Raw genomic sequence first — 22262 nt, forward strand, 5'->3', positions numbered from 1 at the left:
TGTTCATGGCACGAACGGGTGCGCCTGGCACCTACTACCATACCCCATTCAAAGGCACTTAAATATTTTATCTTACCCATTCACCCTCTGAATGGCACACATACCATCTTATACCATCTATTGCATCTTGCCTATGCCGCTCTGTCATTGCTCATCCATATATTTATATGTATATATTCTCATTCCATTCCTTTACTTAGATTTGTGTATTAGGTAGTTGTTGAGGAATTGTTAGATTACATGTTAGATATTGCTGCACTGTCGGAACTAGAAGCACAAGCATTTTGCTACACTTGCAATAACATCTGCTAACCATGTGTATGTGACCAATACAATTTTATTTGACATACACAATCCATTATTTTAACACCAAAACATGCTAAAAAGGTTCTCCAGAGGTTTTTGCCTACATAGATTAAAAAAACATTCTCTCTCCATAGGTTCACTTGGCACATCTAAAGCCTTTTCTTTTGGGGTGTTGCTATAGGCCACCAAGTGCTAACAGTCAGTATCTAAATAATATGTGTGAAATTCTTGATAGTGTGTATGATGTCAACAGAGAGGTCTACTTTCTTGGGGACCTGAATATTGACTGGTTTTCATCTAGCTGTCCGCTCAAGAAGAAGCATCTTACTGTAACCAGAGCCTGTAATCTGGTTCAGGTTTACAAACATTACAGGAACAAGATCATCCACATGTATCGATCACATTTTTACTAATGCTGTAGAACTTTGTTCTTGAGCTTTATCCGTACCCATTGGATGCAGTGATCACAATCTAACAGTTGTACAACTGAAATGTGTCTTATGCATTTAACCCAACCCCTCTGAATCAGAGAGGTGTGGGAGGCAGTCTTAATTGACATCCACGTCATTGGCGCCCAGGGAACTGTTGGTTAACTGCCTTGCTCAGGGGTAGAACAACAGATCTTTTACCTTGTCAGCTCAGGGTTTCCATCCAGCAACCTTCCGGTTACTGGCCCAACGCTCCTACCCACCATGCTATCTGGAAGGGCCCATAAGTAAGCATTTCACTGTTAGTCTACACCTGTTGTTTACGAAGCATGTGACAAATAAAATTTTATTCGATTTGATTTAAACAAACTATCACCACCAGATAACATCAAATGATTTATTACCATCTCAAATGCACTTAGGAAACAAGAACAAATTCTTAAGGATCTTTGCAATAATCAGGTTCTGCAATATGGGTCATGCTAAATACTAGATGACTAAACTCCAAGGAAGTTTAACTTCCTTCACCATGGAGTTGAGTTTAGTCAGCCATTTAAATACAAAAATGCAAACTCTACTCAACATGAGACATTTGAGAGCATGCTTTCCCTTCACACTACATGCCTTTTCACATTTCCCTCATGCAAAATCCTCAAGGTCCTCAAGGTCAAAAGGATGGAAGTATGGTGTTCTGGTGTTTTGTTGTTGGATGTAAATGTTTGGGAGGGTAGCTCTCAGTCATCCTCCTGTCCATCAGACTTTTGAGGGGGCATAGGAGCCAGACAGTCCTGGAGAAAGTTTGTTAGGGTGCGCCGGAAGTGCTGATCACTGTGGCTCCGTCTCAAAACGTGGCCCTCGTCAGGGTAAATCTGCAGAGAGTAGTTGGCCTTTGCTGACACCAGACGGTCTATGAGCTCGGCAGTGTGCTGGAAGTGGACATGTGCTACAAGAAAAAAGTAAACAGAAAACAGACGAGATAGAAGTTCAAGATGGAAGTGTTACTTCACAAATATGTGCAAGTAGATCCATTCAATTTCTCATGTGGGGTATGTCTTTATTTTTGTGGCACTTCTGAAAGTGTTCCCCTAAATATTAGTTGAATAGTTGAATAGATCATAAAGGTTCTCACCATCTGCGGTTCCATGTAAAAGGAGGAAGTTCTTGTCCCTCAGATTGACCACATCATCCAGCAAAGAGGCATCCTGAGGAGAAATGTTGAACTAAGACCCAGGTTTTTGGAATGCTGACTAGGTGGAATACAGCTACGACCAGAAGTTACTTTTTCGTAGCATGTTAGGGGACTTTACACAGCAGGTTAGGAGAATTAGCGTAGCAGGTTAGGAGAATTAGATTAAAGTTAGGAAAGGGTTAGCAAAAATGCTCTCCTAACCTGCTACGAAATGTCACTTCTGGTCTTAGATGTACTCCGTCTAGTCACAACCTGTTTTTTGTTCAAAGGAAGACTAAAGGAACAAGTGCATGTGAGAGTGCATGTTGAGTGCATGTGAGAGAGACGATGTTACACCATCTTATACTTTACAATCAATTTGAAGAGCAAGATCTTGACTTACCTTGTAGAAGCTCTCCTGAGTGGTTGGAAGACCCAAGTGTCTCTCAGAGAAAGCAGCATCTATTATGGAAGTCATTAATGTTTATAAATTGATAACAAACTCTAAAAGATAAACCAAGTAAGAACTGGGGTAGGTATAGTGTTGAATAATAGTGTAACAAACTGTCAGACACAGTACGTCTAATCACAAGAACAAAGATGAAAAGCAACACAGATTACTCCTAAATGTTGGTGGACGTACTGTAGATTTTGAAGTCTGTGATTGGAGCCATCACTGCAGCACATTTAAATATGTTGGCTGCTGCCATCATCTTCAGTGTCAGAAGTCCACCAAATGCCTGTTGAAAAGATAAATGGTGGGGTACTCACATCCAGAGGTGACTACATACAGAATACTGTTTGATCTAACATGGATGTTTTAAGCTGTTTTCTTCACTTTGGCTGGGTCTGCTAGAATCAGTGCAGCAATATAGTTGGAAATAGACCCTATACCTTTCCATACAGTGCAATTCTTCTGTTATCAATGTACGGCAACTCCAACAACCACCTGTAGCAAAGAATACATTGGGGTCTTTCCACCTCAAAAAGCACAAGAAAGAGGATTTCGACAACCACAATCTCAGATTGTTCTGAAATTGTTTTTGTAGTTAGTGACAGATATGATCAGCATTCCTAAAATATTATTCTTTTGAAAGAATCCCCTATATTAAAAAAAAAAAAAGTATAATCATTTCAGGATAGTAAAACGTCTTCAGTGTAAACTTAAATGACTAAAACCAGATATAAAGTATGTAGAAAAGATAATGAGCTATATATTTTTTCATAAGATCGTTTTTGAAAACCAACAATCACCAAAATAAAAACTAGACAGTCAGGGAGAATCTAAAGTAAAAAAATGTCATGCCCCCATTAATTTTGTTATAATGTTTGAATCACTCAGTTAGCATAATAACACGGCATTAGCCATGGAAAAATTTGTAGAATTGCAGGAAATTAGATTTTAAACTGCATATTTTCACTCAATCCCATGGCAAAATGTGTAGAAAACCTTTTTTAATAACTGCAATTTTTTCTCTCAGCCCCAATGGTAAAATGTGTAGAATTGCAGAAAATTTGCTTTGAAACAGTTTTGGATGACATGGAATGACTCATTGCTTAAATACAGTATGACTAAGAAATTATTTAGATGCTGCTGAAATCTACGCTGTAGTCATCATTGATTACTCACTCTACTACGCTCAGCAGGTCTTTGACTCTCTGGGAGCTGAGTTTCCTGGGGTCAAGGTTAGGTGACCTCAGGCCGTGTGCCGCCCCACTTTTGCCGTCCACCCAGGCCAGAGCTACACTGTGGATACTGGAGAGGACCTGGGGCCAGCCCAGAGAGAAACGGTCTGTGACTGCCTGAGTGTCAGGGGCTCCATCCCTGAGAAACACAGACAGAGATGAGAAGAAAGGAAATGGGTTCAGGAAGTCAACAAAGTTAGGTGGAGGAGAAGTGAGTACACTGAGTGCACAGCGGTCTAAGTCACTGCATCTCAATGCTAGAGGCATCACTACAGACCCTGGTTCGATTCCAGGCTGTATCACAACCGGTGATTGGGAGTCCCATAGGGCGGCGCACAATTTGCCCAGCGTCGTCCGGGTTTGGCCGGGGTAGGCCGCCATTATAAATAACAATTTGTTCTTAACTGACTTGCCTAGTTAAATAAAGGTTAAATAAAACATGTAGGAGGTTATGGAGCTTTTGTGTTAATAAATATTCATATTTGGAGGACACCTGTGTCAAAAATATTGATCTTATCGTTATGAAATGTTAGCTTGCAAGGTCTTTGTTTCTTATCTCAGTGCAAAACCGTTAAAGTTTGCATTTGTGTTTCACATTTTCATGCTTGCTTCTTTTTGCAGATCTTACACGATGATGAGGAGAGGATGTAGGCCTTCTTCATACCCCTGTGGTAGACCCAGCTTTAGATGCATATCTGCAACATGGATACCACAGTTGTTCTCAATTCATGGTAAGTCATAATAAGTTCTCTAAGAAAAAGAGTGGTTTCCTCAGTGTTTACTGTACCATAGTGGTCAGCTGTAATGGTGCTGTAGTGTGTGATGGGGAGCCGTTTGCCCTTCAGGGCCTCAGACAGAGGCTTGTTGTCTTCCAGAACCTTGTACCCTAAGAAAACAACACTCAGTTTGTGTCCCAAATGGCACCCTATCCCCCTTACAGTGCACTACCTTTGACCAGGGCCCATAGGACTTTGGTCAAAAGGAGTGCAATGCACTATGTAGGGGATAGTGTGCTGTTTGGGAAGCATCCTCACCAGTGACTGAATACTGAACATAAAACATCTGGCTGAAATAACAATCATTCAAGTGTTTTAGGGCTACAGCTGCAGACATTGTAAGACATCTACACATATTCGATTGTGCTCAATATCAACCTCTGCTCAGACAATATATTGTCAAATAGCTAATTGAAGTTCAATGTAATCAGCTCGAAAATGGCCACCAACACAAATACTCCCCTTAGCCTTTCCCATCCCATTTGTTTAGAAAAAATGAGTAAAGATAGAATGTGGGGCCATACATACAGGAAGCATGTATACTGTATATACCGTAGCTCAATTATGAAACCTAGTAGACATATTAAAACATGAAAAACAACTTGTGTAGAACTCACTGAAATGTTCTCTGGTGCTGTGGACAGTCACTCTGGGGATGCCAGGGCCTACAACAAAGAGATCAAGGTGAAGGACAGAAAAAAAGGAAAGAAAGAGAGAAAGAGAGACGGAGAGAGAGAGATTCACCCAAGCAGTGGAGGATAACGCGAGTGAGGCTGGGGTTGAACTGTGGCTTGTAGAAGCGGCAGGTCTCTGAGAGTGTGCAGGTAAGACAGTGTCTTTGAGAAAAACCCCAGAGGTTCACACTGAGAGAGAGGAACAGTGAATAGAAACCATTCAGACTGAACAATGTAAACATTTCTTATGGACCTGAGTTACTCCCGACCAAGGGACTTTACCAGGATAAAGTCTTGGTTAGTGCTTAGAGTTTTGCTGGTCAGGTCACGTGGTCAGGAAAAACATATTGATCTGTTTATGGATTATGGTATAATTATAGGGCCTTGTGCATATTTACCTGTAAAGGTGTCTGCTGTGTTTGGATGCCTCTGTGCTGATGAAGTATCTGCAAACAGACAGAAACCATATCAGACTGATGTGCTGTGGTCACATTAATGCCATCTGCAGTTACACCAGCAAATCCCCAGCAAATGCTAGAGATAAGCAAATCTCTTTACTCCTCTTACATTTTCTCTGCGTCTTCATCCAGGCCACTGAGTGACATCACATCCCAGTGGCCTGATGTCAGGAATCGTGGAGACATTGGGGTAGTCAAAGGCTGCAGGGAGAGAGAAATTGAGTTAGAGAGAGAGAGAGAGACAAGCCAAGGACACGGAGATAGAGACCGTGTAAGAGGGAGGGAGTGAGGGAGTTAAAGGTAGATGAAGGGGTCATTGTGAAAGAGGGTAGTGAGGAGAAAACCCTAGCCATTCAAAATAGACTGACTTGGGCCAAATAAGATAAAGCAAGGTAGATAAGGCTGAAACGCAACTCTGACCTGAGTAGGGAGGACAGCTATGTGTCGATACTCTCCATGACCCCCTTGTGCCGCAGGCAGAGTGACATAGAACATGGAGCCGTCTCTAGAGAAGAGGGGCGCCTCCTGTTGGCCGGAAAGTGTCATTTCCACAGTTGTTAGTCATCATACAGTATCTAGGGCAGAGATGGACAACTCCAGTCCTCGGGGGTCAGAGTGGTGGCACACGTTTTCCCCATCCTGAGCAAACACAGATGATTCAACTAATTGCATTCGAAACTGAAGATCATGATTAGTTGATTATTGGAGTCAGGTGTGTTAGCTGGGGCTCAGGCAAAAGTGTGATACTAATCAGGCCCCCGAGGACGTGAGTTGCCCATCCTTGATCTAGGGCCTATTAGAGGTTTTCCTGTCAATGTGATCTAACCAGACCCGAAGGCCACGTGGTCAGAAGAGAAACTGTGGGCCCAAATCATCTCGACTCATTCCATTACTTAACACTACTCATTTTAGTATTCCATTTCTCTCCCTCCAAGTCCCACTGAAATCCATTTATCTTGTATTCATGTCTTCCCCTTGTCTTAATTTATCTTGTCTTCATGCAACCACATTCATTTAATTGAATCGAATCACTTAATGATTAGAATAGGCAATTCCTCCCCTCAGGGTTCTTACTTGTCCAGGAAAACTAAAACCAGCAGTTGAAAATTGAGGAGCTCTAAATGCTTTAATACAGACTAAGGTTCGCTACATATAATGACAGTCTTGAAAAGTGTAATGAAACACAGCAAGTTTTCCCATTTCTTATACATTTTCTGTGAATAGATTCAGCCTTTTGGTTGATCTTGGTTAAAGTGATTAGTAGGCAGAATTTACCTGTGGTTGCCCTAGCCAGACATCCATGGTCATTTTGCGTTTCTGTGAGGGTTGCAACAGAAAAAGGCATTACATTGCATCTTAATTCAAAATATAGAAGGAATCTCTGATTTATTCACTCATACATATCATTGACAACCAGTAAGCATCCACATGAATCACATGGATCACATCCAGCTGCTAGAAATTATGGATCTACTCCCTATACAACTGATCAGTGTATCACCTGTGAGCAGATACCAGTGGTGGCCTCGCACACAGAGAGAACAGACTGGTTCTGGACCCGGTTCAACCAACGCACAGCCAGCCTGGTCCCACTGGTCCATTTCACCATGGAGATGTAATGACCTCTGGACACAGGCAGGCAGACAGAAAGACAAGGGAGAAACACTGAGATTTAGGTCTGACTATTTACATATGGAGAGAATAAATACACTGATTTAAATGAGTACCTACAGTACCTGTTTTTGAATGAGACTGGAGCAGTCATCCTCAGAGTGTGAGCAGGGCTGAAGACGTTCACCACGTAAAGAGTAACTGCAGGGATATTATCTCCTGCCTGGAAGGGAAGGATGCACATCAACACATTCTGCAGAGATAACATTGTTCAAAGACATTCTGTATTGACCTCAATTCATCTTATTGTAGCCTCTGCCAAGAGGGTTTATTGCAGAGGAGATGACCTTGGAATTTATCTAAGTTAAGGTGTATAAAAGTAGTCTTTATTGACATTATTATTATTATTGTTATTGTACATTTCACCTTAGGGTATGGATAGTAGGCTCCTGTGGGGTATGGCCCTCCAGTAAAACGAGGGATCTCCACATAGGGTGTGTGTGTGTTGTTGATGGACAGGTACGCCAGCCGTACCCCGTCTCCAGACCACCAGTAGGCAGGGTACGTCTGGAGGATCTCTTCTGGAAACACATGACATGACAGTCAACATGCAGTAGCAGGTGTAAATGGGCCCATATACTGTATATAGTATACAGACTCTAGCTCACAAATTCTTAATATAGATTTTATAAGAATGTAATGTTTCTTCATGGGAACTTAATTTGTGATGATGGGCACATTCAAGTACATTACGTTCATATACATTGCATATTATAGATCTATTATCATTTATGAGGTAAAGTATAGTATATGACAAAATATATATGTGATGTCTATGGTGTTGTTCTGTCAGGTGGACACTAACAGAAAAGCACAAACGAGGCATGCTAAAAACTACATGGCGACGATCAGTGGCGGCTGAGCTGGATGAGCTGGGTCTCTCATGGGACAGGGCGCAAGCTGTGGCCAAAGACAGACTCCAGTTGCAGAAGATTGTTGCAGCCTTATGTCCTACCCGGGAAGAAGAGGACTAAGTAAGTAAGTATGATTTTATTCCACAAAGGCAGCGTCTCTCTCACCCTCATATGTCCAGTCTGACAGCCCGTTGATAACAGACCCACTGCCTGTAGTGCTGAGACGCACAGGACCACTGTACACACCAGGCTGGTAGTAGAGGTTATTCTGAAAGATGTAGATCTGCCAAAATAACAGAGTGCCTATGTAACTCAGTGTAAATATAACACACACAAATGAACATACAGTGTGTGAACATAATGGGCCAAAAAAGAGCATCTCTCGGGACGTATTTGGGCTGTGGGCCGCATGTTGTGCACTCCTGCCTTAGGGCCTCACCAAATGATTTCCATGGGGACCCCATGCGGCATATTGAAGAGCAGATGGCTTCACTCTGTGTGGGTTTAGCTCAAGAAATTCCCTGCAAGAAACAAACACAGAAATGCATGAGAATATACACACAAATACATGCATACACAACAAGTTTTTTTTTTTATTCATGGTATTGGCTGAAGTAAACTGTTAAATTACCAGATGACCTGTTATGCATCATATTACATTTGGATGTGTTGGTTTGGATTGATTGCACAATATAGGAAGGAATACATTATCATGCTATCAATAATACTTACCCTGTCCCCACACTGTAAATTACATAGGAAGCTGAAAATGATTTTGAGAACACCTATCAAGGGCAGAGAAGAGGAAAATAATCAAATGAAAAGTAAAGAACTTGCCTAAAATGACTACACAGTCCAAATAGTTTCCAATAATAGCTACCATGGATATAATGGTAACTCAGTTACATAGCTGCTGGTGCTGCCACATATTTTATATTCTTTGCATTGAGGCATTTCCAAGTCTTTAAGGACAATAAATGCTCATCCCAAAAGAGAAACGGTGCCAGATTCTGAATGGGATAAAACAAGCCCTTTGGGAGCATAACAGTGTTCTGATTTGTTTGTTTTCTCTCAATAATCTTAGCTTAGTTCTTAATGAAAATATCCTGTTAAAAGATGAAAGATGTTGCTTAGAGCAGTATTACACCAGTCTATTTAAACGGGGGTGGAGGTATGGATACAAATCAGCAGTAAGTTGCCAGTTTTGTCTTGAAATATTCCTCAATAGATACGCTGACTGTTAAACATTACCTACCAGATGCAAGTTGTACGCCAGCAGAATATACTTCTGGTCTGGTGACACTTGAAACTTTGTGTCATTCAGATTCTTGTAAAACAGAAACAGATATATCAAAATGCAAATAAAAACGGCAGTGGGAGGAGTGATTATTTCTCAAATTCAAGTTGACACCTGTGGGAGACTGAGAGTCTGGATATGTATGCCGAAGATCCATCAGTCTGTCAATCAACCACCTTGGAGCAGAGTTTTGTTTGTTCCGTCTGTACTCACTAGGATGCTGCCACCCAGCAGAGCGATGGTGAGGTTCTCACTCAGGCTGTGTTTCAGGATGTGCCCTTCCCTGGTGCGAAAGGCCACCTCATCATCTACAGAGGGGAGTTAGAGTAGAAGCCATGCAGTGGTGAGACTGGCAAATAGACTGAAGACAGAGTTGTTGTTGAAACATGAAGGACTGGTTTCCCAGACCCAGATTAAGCCTAGTCGTGGACAACAAAAAAACACTTTGGATTGAGACTTCCCATTGAGAATGATGTTTGTCCGGGAAACCGTCCTGATTATCCTAAAGTAAAGAAAGTGTCTGCTAAACGAATAAACTGCAAAGTGTAATGTAATATAGAGGCCATTGGATTTATGTCAAATATACATGTATTGTACATGTACTGTATGTGACATACAGATAAGATAAAGCAAAGCAGTGCGACAAAAACAACAACACATGGGATAAACAAATGTACAGTCAATAACACAATAGAAAAAGTATATGTACAGTGTGTGCAAAAATCGCTGAAGTTGGAGACATATCTCCCTCACTAACTTTAAGCATCAGCTATCTGAGCAGCTTACTGATCGCTACAGCTGTACACAGCCCACCTTTAAATAGCCCACCCAATCTACCTACCTCATCCCCATATTGTTTTTATTTACTTTTTTGCTCTTTTGCACACCAGTACTTCTACTTGCACATCATCATCTGCACATCTATCACTCCCGTGTTTATTTGCTAAATTGTAATTACTTCACCACTATGGCCTATTTATTGCATTACCTCCTCACGCCATTTGCACACACTGTATATAAACTTTTTCTATTGTGTTATTGACTGTACATTTATTTATTCCATGTGTAACTCTGTGTTGTTTTTGTCGCACTGCTTTGCTTAATCTTGGCCAGGTCGCAGTTGTAAATGAGAACTTGTTCTCAACTGGCCTACCTGGTTAAATAAAGGTGAAATACAAATAAAAAATGATTTAATTAGGCTACATGTCTTTTGTTTATATTGTCAACTGTTACTAATGATCGTCAGCAACAACCACATGGATTTGACGGTGTTTTCAGAAGAAGCACATGAAGGTAAACAAAATGATAGAAATAGGAGACAAAGACTGTTTGTGTCACACCCTGATCTGTTTCACCTGTCTTGGTGCTTGTCTCCACCCCCCTCCAGGTGTCACCCATCTTCCTCATTATCCCCAGTGTATTTATACCTGTGTTCTCTGTTTGTCTGTTGCCAGTTTGTCTTGTCAGGTCTTACCAGCGTGTTTTCCCGCCTCCCTGCTTTCTCAAGTTCTGTTTCCTAGTTTCCCCAGTTCTGACCCTTCTGCCTGCCTTGACTCTGAGCCTGTCTGCCATTCTGTACCTGTCTGACTCTGACCTGTTTACGAACCTCTGTCTGTCCTGACCCTGAGCCTGCCTGCTGTTTGGTACCTTATTGACTCTGCCCTGGATTACACACCTCTGCCTGCCTTTGATCTGTCTCTTGCCTGCCCCCTGTTTGGGTCAATAAACGTATGTGACTCTAGCTGTCTGCATCTGGGTCTTATCCTGAGTTGTGATAGTTTGGGATATTTGAGAGTGCCCATCCCTGCAAGTTAAAAGGCAGTACAATTTAAATTCTGCATAATGGCACAGCATTTCATAAACATTAGTGTGGGAAAGTTGATATGTTGATATGCTTCAGTTTGCTGCCATATGACTGGTTTCACATTTGTCTCCAGCGATTATAAGGTCAAACATATCCAAAACAAGTGTAGTTTATATTTACAATTCCCTTATCCAAATGGATTACTCATTTACCTAGCTCTTATCAATCACTCTTAGAGAATTGTAAATGACAGAGAATGGTGTTATTTCAGAAAAAATAAAGTAGATGCTTTTTCTATTTGGAACTGGTTGGTTCACTAGACCTTATTCATGGTTTCCTGGCGTGTAAAGGTGGTGAAATTCTAAAGGAATTAAGTCAAGGTCAGAATACGGGTATCTGTAGGCACCTCTGCCACACCTTCATTTATTCGATCTCTACCCAAAACTAATAACAGGTGAATAGCACACAATTCTCATGCTTAAGTTCAAGTTCGGAATATGCATATAGAGAAAAATGCATAAAAAGGGAATTATGTTACATTTGAGGGCGCTTAACTAGGGTCAGATTTGGGTCATTATTGAACAGGTAGTAGGGGGTCCTTGAGGCATAAGTATAGTCAGTCCCTTGGGGGGGAGTTATTTGATTCCCTAGAGTGCAGCTACGATGCAGAGCAGTCAACATCAACATGTATTAATTACAAGAGTACATTCCATAAAACTTACACTGAGCTTCTCTCACATTGTAACGTTGTCCCCTACCGCAAACCTGAGGACAGTTTCATGATTTGTGTTGACTTGATGAGCTGTGCTGTGCTCTGCATGTCAACAGCAGCATGAAGTGTCCCAATTGGTACCCTATGCCCTACATACTGCACTACTTTTGACCAGAGCCATATTGCAGGGCAGCCCCGAAGTGACTCTTTACACTGTATGCAAGGATTTCCTTTGTGTTGTCTTAGGAATGCTGCATTATCTCTCCAACCCCCATTTTGTCACACCTCTGAGTTACAGAGGTTCAGTTGCCTTTACATCCTGTATGTCTGATATCTGATTGGGCGTTAACTCAACAGCAATGCTATTAGTCAATAACTCAGATGTTGAATCCATACAACTCTTATAAAAGGGTCTTAGATTCATTGTCTCTTTCTCTTCTTTGTCCTCTGACCTGTGGTGGTGAGATAAGGGCTCCCGAGTGGCACAGCGGTCTAAGGCACTGCATCTCAGTGCAAGAGGATGCATTGAGATGAGAATAATGGCACCGGAGAGGATGGCTGCCGTTTTATTGGCTCTAAACCAACCGTGCTATTTTGTTTGTTTTTTCGCGTTGTTTGTAACTTATTTTGTACATATTGTTGCTGCTACCATCTCTTATGACCGAAAAGAGCTTCTGGACATCAGAACAGCGATTACTCACCTTGAATTGGACAAATAATATTTCATTAACGAGTCGGACGAGAGAGAGATTTACTCCAGACACCCGAACAGGCCCTCATCCCCGTCATTCACAGTAGAAGGAGACATAGATTTCGTGGAAGGAGATTGGGGTACCTTGTGAGGATCAAGTGACGAGTGGCTAATCTGCCTTTGCCATCCGTACTATTATCGCTGGAAAATAAATGGAACAAACTAAAAGCACGTACAGTGCCTTGCGAAAGTATTCGGCCCCCTTGAACTTTGCGACCTTTTGCCACATTTCAGGCTTCAAACATAAAGATATAAAACTGTATTTTTTGTGAAGAATCAACAACAAGTGGGACACAATCATGAAGTGGAACGACATTTATTGGATATTTCAAACTTTTTTAACAAATCAAAAACTGAAAAATTGGGCGTGCAAAATTAATTCAGCCCCCTTAAGTTAATACTTTGTAGCGCCACCTTTTGCTGCGATTACAGCTGTAAGTCGCTTCGGGTATGTCTCTAACAGTTTTGCACATCGAGAGACTGACATTTTTTCCCATTCCTCCTTGCAAAACAGCTCGAGCTCAGTGAGGTTGGATGGATGGAGAGCATTTGTGAACAGAAGTTTTCAGTTCTTTCCACAGATTCTCGATTGGATTCAGGTCTGGACTTTGACTTGACCATTCTAACACCTGGATATGTTTATTTTTGAACCATTCCATTGAAGATTTTGCTTTATGTTTTGGATCATTGTCTTGTTGGAAGACAAATCTCCGTCCCAGTCTCAGGTCTTTTGCAGACTCCATCAGGTTTTCTTCCAGAATGGTCCTGTATTTGGCTCCATCCATTTTCCCATCAATTTTAACCATCTTCCCTGTCCCTGCTGAAGAAAAGCAGGCCCAAACCATGATGCTGCCACCACCATGTTTGACAGTGGGGATGGTGTGGTCAGGGTGATGAGCTATGTTGCTTTTACGCCAAACATAACGTTTTGCATTGTTGCCAAAAATTTAAATTTTGGTTTCATCTGACCAGAGCACCTTCTTCCACATGTTTGGTGTGTCTCCCAGGTGGCTTGTGGCAAACTTTAAACAACACTTTTTATGGATATCTTTAAGAAATGGCTTTCTTCTTGCCACTCTTCCATAAAGGCCAGATTTGTGCAATATACGACTGATTGTTGTCCTATGGACAGAGTCTCCCACCTCAGCTGTATATCTCTGCAGTTCATCCAGAGTGATCATGGGCCTCTTGGCTGCATCTCTGATCAGTCTTCTCCTTGTATGAGCTGAAAGTTTAGAGGGACGGCCAGGTCTTGGTAGATTTGCAGTGGTCTGATACTCCTTCCATTTCAATATTATCGCTTGCACAGTGCTCCTTGGGATGTTTAAAGCTTGGGAAATCTTTTTGTATCCAAATCCGGCTTTAAACTTCTTCACAACAGTATCTCGGACCTGCCTGGTGTGTTCCTTGTTCTTCATGATGCTCTCTGCGCTTTTAACGGACCTCTGAGACTATCACAGTGCAGGTGCATTTATACGGAGACTTGATTACACACAGGTGGATTGTATTTATCATCATTAGTCATTTAGGTCAACATTGGATCATTCAGAGATCCTCACTGAAATTCTGGAGAGAGTTTGCTGCACTGAAAGTAAAGGGGCTGAATAATTTTGCACGCCCAATTTTTCAGTTTTTGATTTGTTAAAAAAGTTTGAAATATCCAATAAATGTCGTTCCACTTCATGATTGTGTCCCACTTGTTGTTGATTCTTCACAAAAAAAATACAGTTTTATATCTTTATGTTTGAAGCCTGAAATGTGGCAAAAGGTCGCAAAGTTCAAGGGGGCCGAATACTTTCGCAAGGCACTGTATATCCTACCAACGGGCCATTAAAAACTGTAATATCTTATTTTTCACAGAGTCGTGGCTGAACGACGACAGGAATAACATTCAGCTGGAGGGTTATACACTCTATAGGCAGAATAGAACAGCAGCCTCTGGTAAGACAAGGGTCTATGTATATTTGTATACAATAGCTGGTGAACAACATCTAAGGTAGTCTTGAGGTTTTGCTCGCCTGAGGTAGAGTATCCCATGATAAACTGTGGACTACCCTATCTAACTAGAGAGTTTTCATCTGTATTTTTCGTAGCTGTCTACATACCACCACAGACCGATGCTGGCATAAACAAACAGGAAAACACTCATCCAGAGGCGGCACTCCTAGTGACCGGGGAATTTAATGCAGGGAAACTTAAATCCGTTTCACTTAATTTCTATCAGCATGTTAAATGTTCAACCAGAGGGAAAAAAAACTCTAGACCACAATTACTCCACACACAGAGACGCGTACAAATCTCTCCCTCGCCCTCCATTTGGCAAATCTGACCATAATTATATCCTCCCGATTCCTGCGTATGAGTAAAATATAAAGCAGGAACCAGCAGTGACTCTGTCAATAAAAAAAGTGGTCAGGTGAAGCAGATGCTAAGCTACAGGACTGTTTTGCTAGCACAGACTGGAATATGTTCCCGGATTCTTCCGATGGCATTGAGGAGTACACCACATCAGTCACTGGCTTAATCAATAAGCGCATCTGTGACATCTTCCCCGCAGTGACTGTCGGTACATACCCCAACCAGAAGCTATGGATTACAGGCATCATTCGCACTGAGCTAAAGGGTAGAGCTGCCGCTTTCAAGGAGCGGGACTCTAACCCGGGAGCTTATAAGAAATCCCGCTATGCCCTCCGATGAACCATCAAATGGTCAAAGCGTCAATACAGGACTAAGATCTTATTGTACTACACCGGCTCTGACGCTCTTCGGACGTGGCAGGGCTTGGAAACTGTTACAGACTGCAAAGGGAAGCACAGCTGAGAGCTGCCCAGTGACACAAGCATACCAGATGAGCTAAACTACTTCTATGATCACTTTGAGGCAAGTAACACTTAAACATTATTGAGAGTATCAGCTGTTCCGGATGACCGTGTAATCACGCTCTATGCAGCCGATGTGAGTAAGACCTTTAAACAGGTCAACATTCACAAGGTCTCAGGGCCAGACGGATTACCAGGACGAGTACTCCGAGCATGCGATGACCAACTGGCAAGTGTCTTCGCTGACATTTTAAACCTCTCCCTGTCTGAGTCTGTAATACCAACATGTTTCAAGCACACCACCATAGTCCCTTTGCCCAAGAACACTAAGGTAACTTGCTTAAATGACTAACAACCCGTAGCACTCACGTCTGTAGCCATGAAGTGCTTTGAAAGGCTGGTCATGGCTCACATTAACACCATTATCCCAGAAACCCGAGACCCACTCCAATTTGCATACCGCCCCAACAGATCCACAGATGATGCAATCTCTATTGCACTCCATACTACCCTTTCACACCTGGACAAAAGGAACACCTACAGTTGAAGTCGGGAGTTTACATACACTTAGGTTGGAGTCATTAAAACTCATTTTTCAACCACTCCACAAATTTCTTGTTAACAAACTGTAGTTTTGGCAAGTTGGTTAGGACATCTACTTAGTGCATGACACAAGTCATTTTTCCAACAATTGTTTACAGACAGATTATTTCACTTATAATTCACTGTATCACAATTCCAGTGGGTCAGAAGTTTACATACACTAAGTTGACTGTGCCTTCAAACAGCTTGGAAAATGTCAGAAAATTATGTCATGGCTTTAGAAGCTTCTGGTAGGCTAATTTACATCATTTGAGTCAATTGGAGGTGTACGTGTGGATGTATTTCAAGGCCTACCTTCAAACTCAGTGCCTCTTTGCCTGACATCATGAGAAAATCTAAAGAAATCAGCCAAGATCTCAGAAAAAAAATCTGGTAGGCCATCTGGTTCATCCTTGGGAGCAATTTCCAAATGCCTGAAGGTACCACATTCATCTGTACAAACAATAGTAGGCAAGTATAAACACCATGGGACCACACAGTCGTCATACCACTCAGGAAGGAGATGCGTTCTGTGAACGTACTTTGGTGTGAAAAATGCAAATCAATCCCAGAACAACAGCCAAGGACCTTGTGAAGATGCTGGAGGAAACGGGTACAAAAGTTTCTATATCCACAGTAAAACGAGTCCTATATCGACATAACCTGAAAGGCCGCCCAGCAAGGAAGAAGTTACTGCTCCAAAACCGCCATAAAAAAGCCAGACTACGGTTTGCAACTGCACATGGGGACAAAGATCGTACTTTTTAGAGAAATGTCCTCTGGTCTCATGAAACAGAATAGAACGGTTTGGCCATAATGACCATTGTTATGTTTGGAGGAGAAAAGGGGAGGCTTGCAAGCTGAAGAACACCATCGCAACCGTGAAGCACGGGGGTGGCAGCATCATGTTGTGGGGGTGCTTTGCTGCAGGAGGGACTGGTGCACTTCACAAAATAGATGGCATCATGAGATAGGAAAATTATGTGGATATATTGAAGCAACATCTCAAGTCATCAGTCAGGAAGTTAAATTTTGGTCCAAATGGACAATGACCCCAAGCGTATTTCCAAAGTTGTGGCAAAATGGCTTAAGGACAACGAAGTCAAGGTATTGGAGTGGTCATCACAAAGCCCTGACCTCAATCCTTTAGAAAATGTGTGGGCAGAACTAAATAAGTGTGTGCGAGCAAGGAGGCCTACAAACCTGACTCAGGTACACCAGCTCTGTTAGGAGGAATGGGCCAATGTTCACCCAACTTACTGTGGGAAGCTTAGGAAAGGCTTCCCAAAACATTTAACCCAAGTTAAACAATTTAAAGACAATGCTACCAAATACTAATTGAGTGTATGTAAACTTCCGACTTCAACTGTATGTGAGAATGCTATTCATTGACTACAGCTCAGTGTTCAACACCACTGTGCCCTCAAAGCTCCTCACTAAGCTAAGGACCCTGGGACTAAACATCTCCCTTTGCAACTGGATCCTGGACTTCCCGAAGGGCCACCCCCAAGTGGTAAGGGTAGGTAACAACACATCCGCCATGCTGATCCTCAACACGTGGGGCCCCTCAGAGGTGCGTGCTCAGTCCCCTCCTGTACTTCCTGTTCACTCATGACTGCACGGCCAGGCATGACACCAACGCCATCATTAAGTTTGCAGATGACACAACAGTGGTAGGCCTGATCACCAATAAAGATGAGACATCCTATAAGGAGGAGGTCAGAGACCTGACCGTGTGGTGCAAGGACACCAACCTCTCCCTCAACATGATCAAGACAAAGGAGATGATTGTGGACTACAGGAAAAGAAGGACCGAGCATGCCCCCAATCTCATCGACAGGGCTGTAGTGGAGCAGGTTGAGAGTTTCAAGTTCCTTGGCGTCCACATCACCAACAAACTATCATGGTATAAGCACACCAAGACAGTTGTGAAGAGGGCACAACAAAACTTATTCCCCCTCAGGAGACTGAAAAGATTTGATATGGGTCCTCAGATCCTCAAAAGGTTCTACAGCTGCACCATCGAGAGCATCCTGACTAGTTGCATCATTGCCTGGTATGGCAACTGCTCGGCCTCCGACCGCAAGGCACTACAAAGGGTAGTGCGTACGGCCCAGTACATCACCTGGGCCAAGCTTTCTGCCATCCAGGACCTCCATACCAGGTGGTGTCAGAGGAATGCCTCAAAAATTGTCATAGACTCCAGTCAACCTAGTCATAGACGGTTGTCTCTACTACCGCATGGCAAGCGCCAAGTCTAGGTCCAAGAGGCTTCTAAACAGCTTCTACCCCCAAGCAATGAGACTCCTGAACATCTAATCAAATGGCTACCCAGACTATTTGCAATTCCCCCCCACCCCCTTTCTATGCTGCTGCCACTCTCTGTTATCATCTATGGATAGTCCCTTTAATAATGCTACCTACATGTACATATTACCTCAACTACCTCGACTAACCGCTGCCCCCGCACATTGACTCTGTACCGGTACCCCCTTTATATAGCTTCGCTATTGTTATTTTACTGCTGCTCTTTAATTATTTGTTACTTTTATTTGTTACTTTTTTAAAAGTATTTTCTTAAAACTGCATTGTTGGTTAAGGGCTTGTAAGTAAGCATTTCACTGTAAGGTCTACGCATGTTGTATTTGCGCATGTGACAAATACAATTTGATTTGATAAGAAGAGGCGTCGCTACAGTCTCTGGTTCGAATCCAGGCTGTATCACATCTGGCCGTGATTGGAAGTCCCATAGGGTGCCGCACAATTGGCTCAGCGTTGTCCGGGTTTGGCCGGGGTAGGTCGTTATTGTAAATAAGAATTTGTTCTTAACTGACTTGCCTAGTTAAATTTAAAAAATACACTTTCTCTCTCTCTCCCTCTCTGATCATGTCTAGGATAATGCCTTGTAATACTTTTTCATGCTTTGTAAATTAAGCTTATGCCTTGTAAGCTTAAGCTTAAGCTTATGCCTTGTATGTGAATCCGTTTATTTTACAATGTTAATAAAATACACTTGGATTAGAATTCCATTCACAGAACTTTCTTGACCTTCCAATTCCTGTAACTCAACTGGAGTCTCTTGCATATTGATAAATTGTCATTATGGAGTCAGGTAAACATTTTAATAGGCTAATTGCATAGTCTTATTATGGATTGCATGTGAGGTACAGTATATATGACATAGCCTATATGATCAATATTTACCACACTACAATATCGGCCCTGGTCAAAAGTAGTACACTATATAGGGAATAGAGTGCCATTTGGGACGCAGTCGGAATGCTCCGTAAATACTGTCAAGTTACAGTGAAGCCACAGGGTGTACAGTATGCTACACAAGGTGGGCAGCCTGTCAAAATGTATATTAATCATTTAAGGCTTGACATGCATGTTTTGTAAATGAAATCTGTGCCATGGAAGCCTGGCTCTCCTCACCGTTGAGCCAGGTCACATGGGCGTCATGAACTTTGAAATTGTCTTTGTCCAGGTCCTCCAGAGTAAGACAGGAGCGCTGGAGAAGAAGAGAATCATCTGCAACAAAGATGAAGACAGAGAGGGATGAGTAGCAGGAAGAAAGGGCCAAATGGAGGAAATGGTTTTTACTGAATCCGTGGCTACCCAACATTATTCTGTGCTATGGGTGAAGGCTGACTTAGAGCGGTGTTTGTAAGACCAAAGAGGACACCGAAATCGGTTGTTCTCATGAAAACATCTTTAGAGTCCGAACAGTTTGATCAACAAACCATTATGGCCCCATTGATGGAAAAGCTTAGACTCTCACTAACACACACGTTTTATCGTTTTTGCTCTTTGCTCTGCGCAAAGGTCTTTTTCTACATTGAATATGTGTGATCATTCCAGATGTTTTCAGATGTTTTCCTGAGCTTTCTTACAACTCCCAGACAGACTTCAAACACTGACAGACAGATCCCAGAGGTGACTATAAGACAATGGGGGATGTTTTGTTGATATACCGGTCAATTTAATCCGTTTTCACCCAGGAAATTGTGTATTTAACACTGTAATAGACTCATATAGTTGCTCTCACCAACTCCAAATTGAACACAAATTGAACACGACTTTTTGATTATTAATTTCCCATTGAGCCAACATTTCCTGTAATTACATTGCTCTCATAAAAAGCTTTTTTTTATCAGGTTTTTGTTTGGTGGATCTCATTTTTGTAGTGGCAAAAGTGAATCAAACTCATGAATGTAACTTTTTATGTCAAATAGTTTTTCATTCTACTGGTTGTCTTGAAAAGCAAATAGTAAAGCATTTCAATGTAAGGCTAAATATATAGCAGACAAAACCCGACTGATTTGGCTTGGGACTGATCGCATTGAGGAGTATGCTAGTTGGGGGTATTGGGAGACCCAGAGACTGGAGTCTCATCTGCCTCTGAGCCTAGCTTGTTTTCCTCTTACCAGGAGTGAGCATGATGACAGACAGGATGACCAGTGAAATGATCATCAGGATCACCATCAAAGCTATCCCAATGCCTCTCCAGTTACGTGGAGGACCATGGTAAGCCACACCATTCTGATGGAGGAAACACACATACCGGTGTGCACGTGCACACGCACACACAAACACACACACTACAGTTGTTAGGTTATGACTTCAGACGTAGGTAGGTTGAGTTACAAAATGAAGTGAAGAAGAGAGGGAGTTGGTTTCATTGTGTCATTAGCACCATTGACGACAAAAGAAGTCATCAAGAACTTGAACAAATCACTGACACTTCATTAAGTATAGTAAAAATGTAATCACTGTCGAGTGTCGCATCCCTGTCAATTAATGTGATTCAAACGCTTCCCTGGATAACCCTGACACCCTGCATAATAATCTCCAAATTGTGCCTTGTATAATAGCAGTCAGAGTAGATAAGGAAGGACTGACATAGCCTATCAGATCCCACTGTGAAGATTTAAGCTACAGTCATTCTCGCTAATTAAAACACAGCAATATGCTACGGAGATGGAGGAGGAGAGATTTAAAGAGGAGAACAACATTAATGATAACTAAAATGAGCAAAGAAAACGATCAAATAAACTAACAAATGAGATAGTTTGCGACTTTCTCTTGAAAGAAAACTAGTTTTTGCAGCAGGTAGTAGTCAAGAATTGCTAAGAAAAACATGTAAGAACATTTTTTGTATGCCAGAAATGCAAAATCTGGCCAACAAGTAAAGGTCAACAGCACAACAGTATCTATGAGGGCAAGAAAGGAACAACAGCACATAGATACTTCAATTAATTATGGTTGCCTATAGATCTATGCACATGGACAGCGTGCATACCGTTGGAGACAGATTCAAGCGGAAATGTGACTTTAACCCGAGAAACACAAGGCATGACACTCATAACAAACTTTAGAATTTCTTCTGAAGAAATCAGTTTCCCTGTATGATTTTTCAACAATGGATGCTCCCTATGCACAGTATTTCGTTAACAATACTATTGAATAGAAGAATGAAAGCACATATATGTAAAGTGACTTTACCATGTCAGAGGGCATGTTTTGCTGAGTGCTGGCGATCATCTTTGCGGTAGTTGCCGATTAATCGATATATTCCTAACCTGGACTCCGATTTTTGTAATCCTGACTCAGATAAGGAATACTGTAAATCTGACCTCTGTGACTGGAGCATCTCATCTCTCTTTCTCTATTTCTCCTTCTAGACACTCTCTTGCTATCTTTCTCTCTCTCTCTCTCTCTCTCTGCTTTCACATTGTATCATGTCAATTGCATGGTGCAGTATTAGTGGTTTAGCAGCTGTATTTGATATCATTATCTGTTTTTGAAATAAATGGATTAGCTAATAAAGCAGCACAAACTAATTCATGTGTTAATATATTGCATGTGTATGCATTTTCTGGCATTTTCATATTCATTTTTTCTCACACTGAAATACTTTTCACCTTATCACCATGAACACCTTATTTGGAATAACTGAGAACTAATTTGCATGCACATCACACCTGAATGATTAAAAATGCAGCAGACATGTAAAGTGGGAACAGTATTTGAGTTCAATTGATGAAATGCAGTAAATCCCATCCCTATTTACAGTAACAATACAGTAATATGTACAGTCTTCTACATACTGCACATTTATGTACCCATGAGCATAAGATAAATACAGGCACAGTCTGTGGAAAGACCTCTAAAGACAAAAAGAGGAGGAGAGCTAGAGCAATCGCTCCTTTATATTCATACTGTATCCTACCACATGCTGAGAGAGAGAGAGAGAAAGAGAGAGAGAGAGCACAT

The 22262-nt window shown here is 41.8% G+C and overlaps 1 protein-coding gene across 1 annotated transcript; it reads right to left on the reverse strand.

Moving 5' to 3' along the window:
- Positions 1-1028: 1028 nt before the first annotated feature.
- Positions 1029-21530, reverse strand: LOC110493224 (inactive dipeptidyl peptidase 10). The gene is made up of 23 exons (XM_036948422.1): positions 21492-21530; positions 20414-20528; positions 19422-19517; positions 9532-9626; positions 9277-9348; positions 8754-8806; positions 8461-8542; positions 8187-8304; positions 7534-7688; positions 7233-7330; positions 6998-7121; positions 5865-6021; positions 5606-5657; positions 5437-5484; positions 5109-5200; positions 4376-4474; positions 4217-4283; positions 3533-3727; positions 2797-2965; positions 2546-2642; positions 2306-2364; positions 1864-1936; positions 1029-1677 (listed from the first exon to the last, which is right to left on the reverse strand). Exons 1-23 carry the CDS (start codon positions 21528-21530, stop codon positions 1469-1471), a joined length of 2364 nt encoding a protein of 787 aa, XP_036804317.1. The 3' UTR covers positions 1029-1468.
- Between the last annotated feature and the right edge of the window lie 732 nt (positions 21531-22262).

Source organism: Oncorhynchus mykiss, chromosome 17 (assembly GCF_013265735.2).
Source record: "Oncorhynchus mykiss isolate Arlee chromosome 17, USDA_OmykA_1.1, whole genome shotgun sequence".
Classification (NCBI taxonomy): domain Eukaryota; kingdom Metazoa; phylum Chordata; class Actinopteri; order Salmoniformes; family Salmonidae; genus Oncorhynchus; species Oncorhynchus mykiss.

Bases quoted from the DNA above. Each gene is read 5' to 3' on its own strand.
- LOC110493224 (XM_036948422.1), bottom strand. From the start codon at position 21,530: ATGATCGCCAGCACTCAGCAAAACATGCCCTCTGACATG. The intron at 8,543-8,753 runs GTAAGTATTATT...TGTTTCTTGCAG, and splicing joins ATTTACAGTGTGGGGACAGG to GGAATTTCTTGAGCTAAACC. The intron at 3,728-4,216 runs GTAAGATCTGCA...TGTGTTTCTCAG, and splicing joins CATCCTCTCCTCATCATCGT to GGATGGAGCCCCTGACACTC.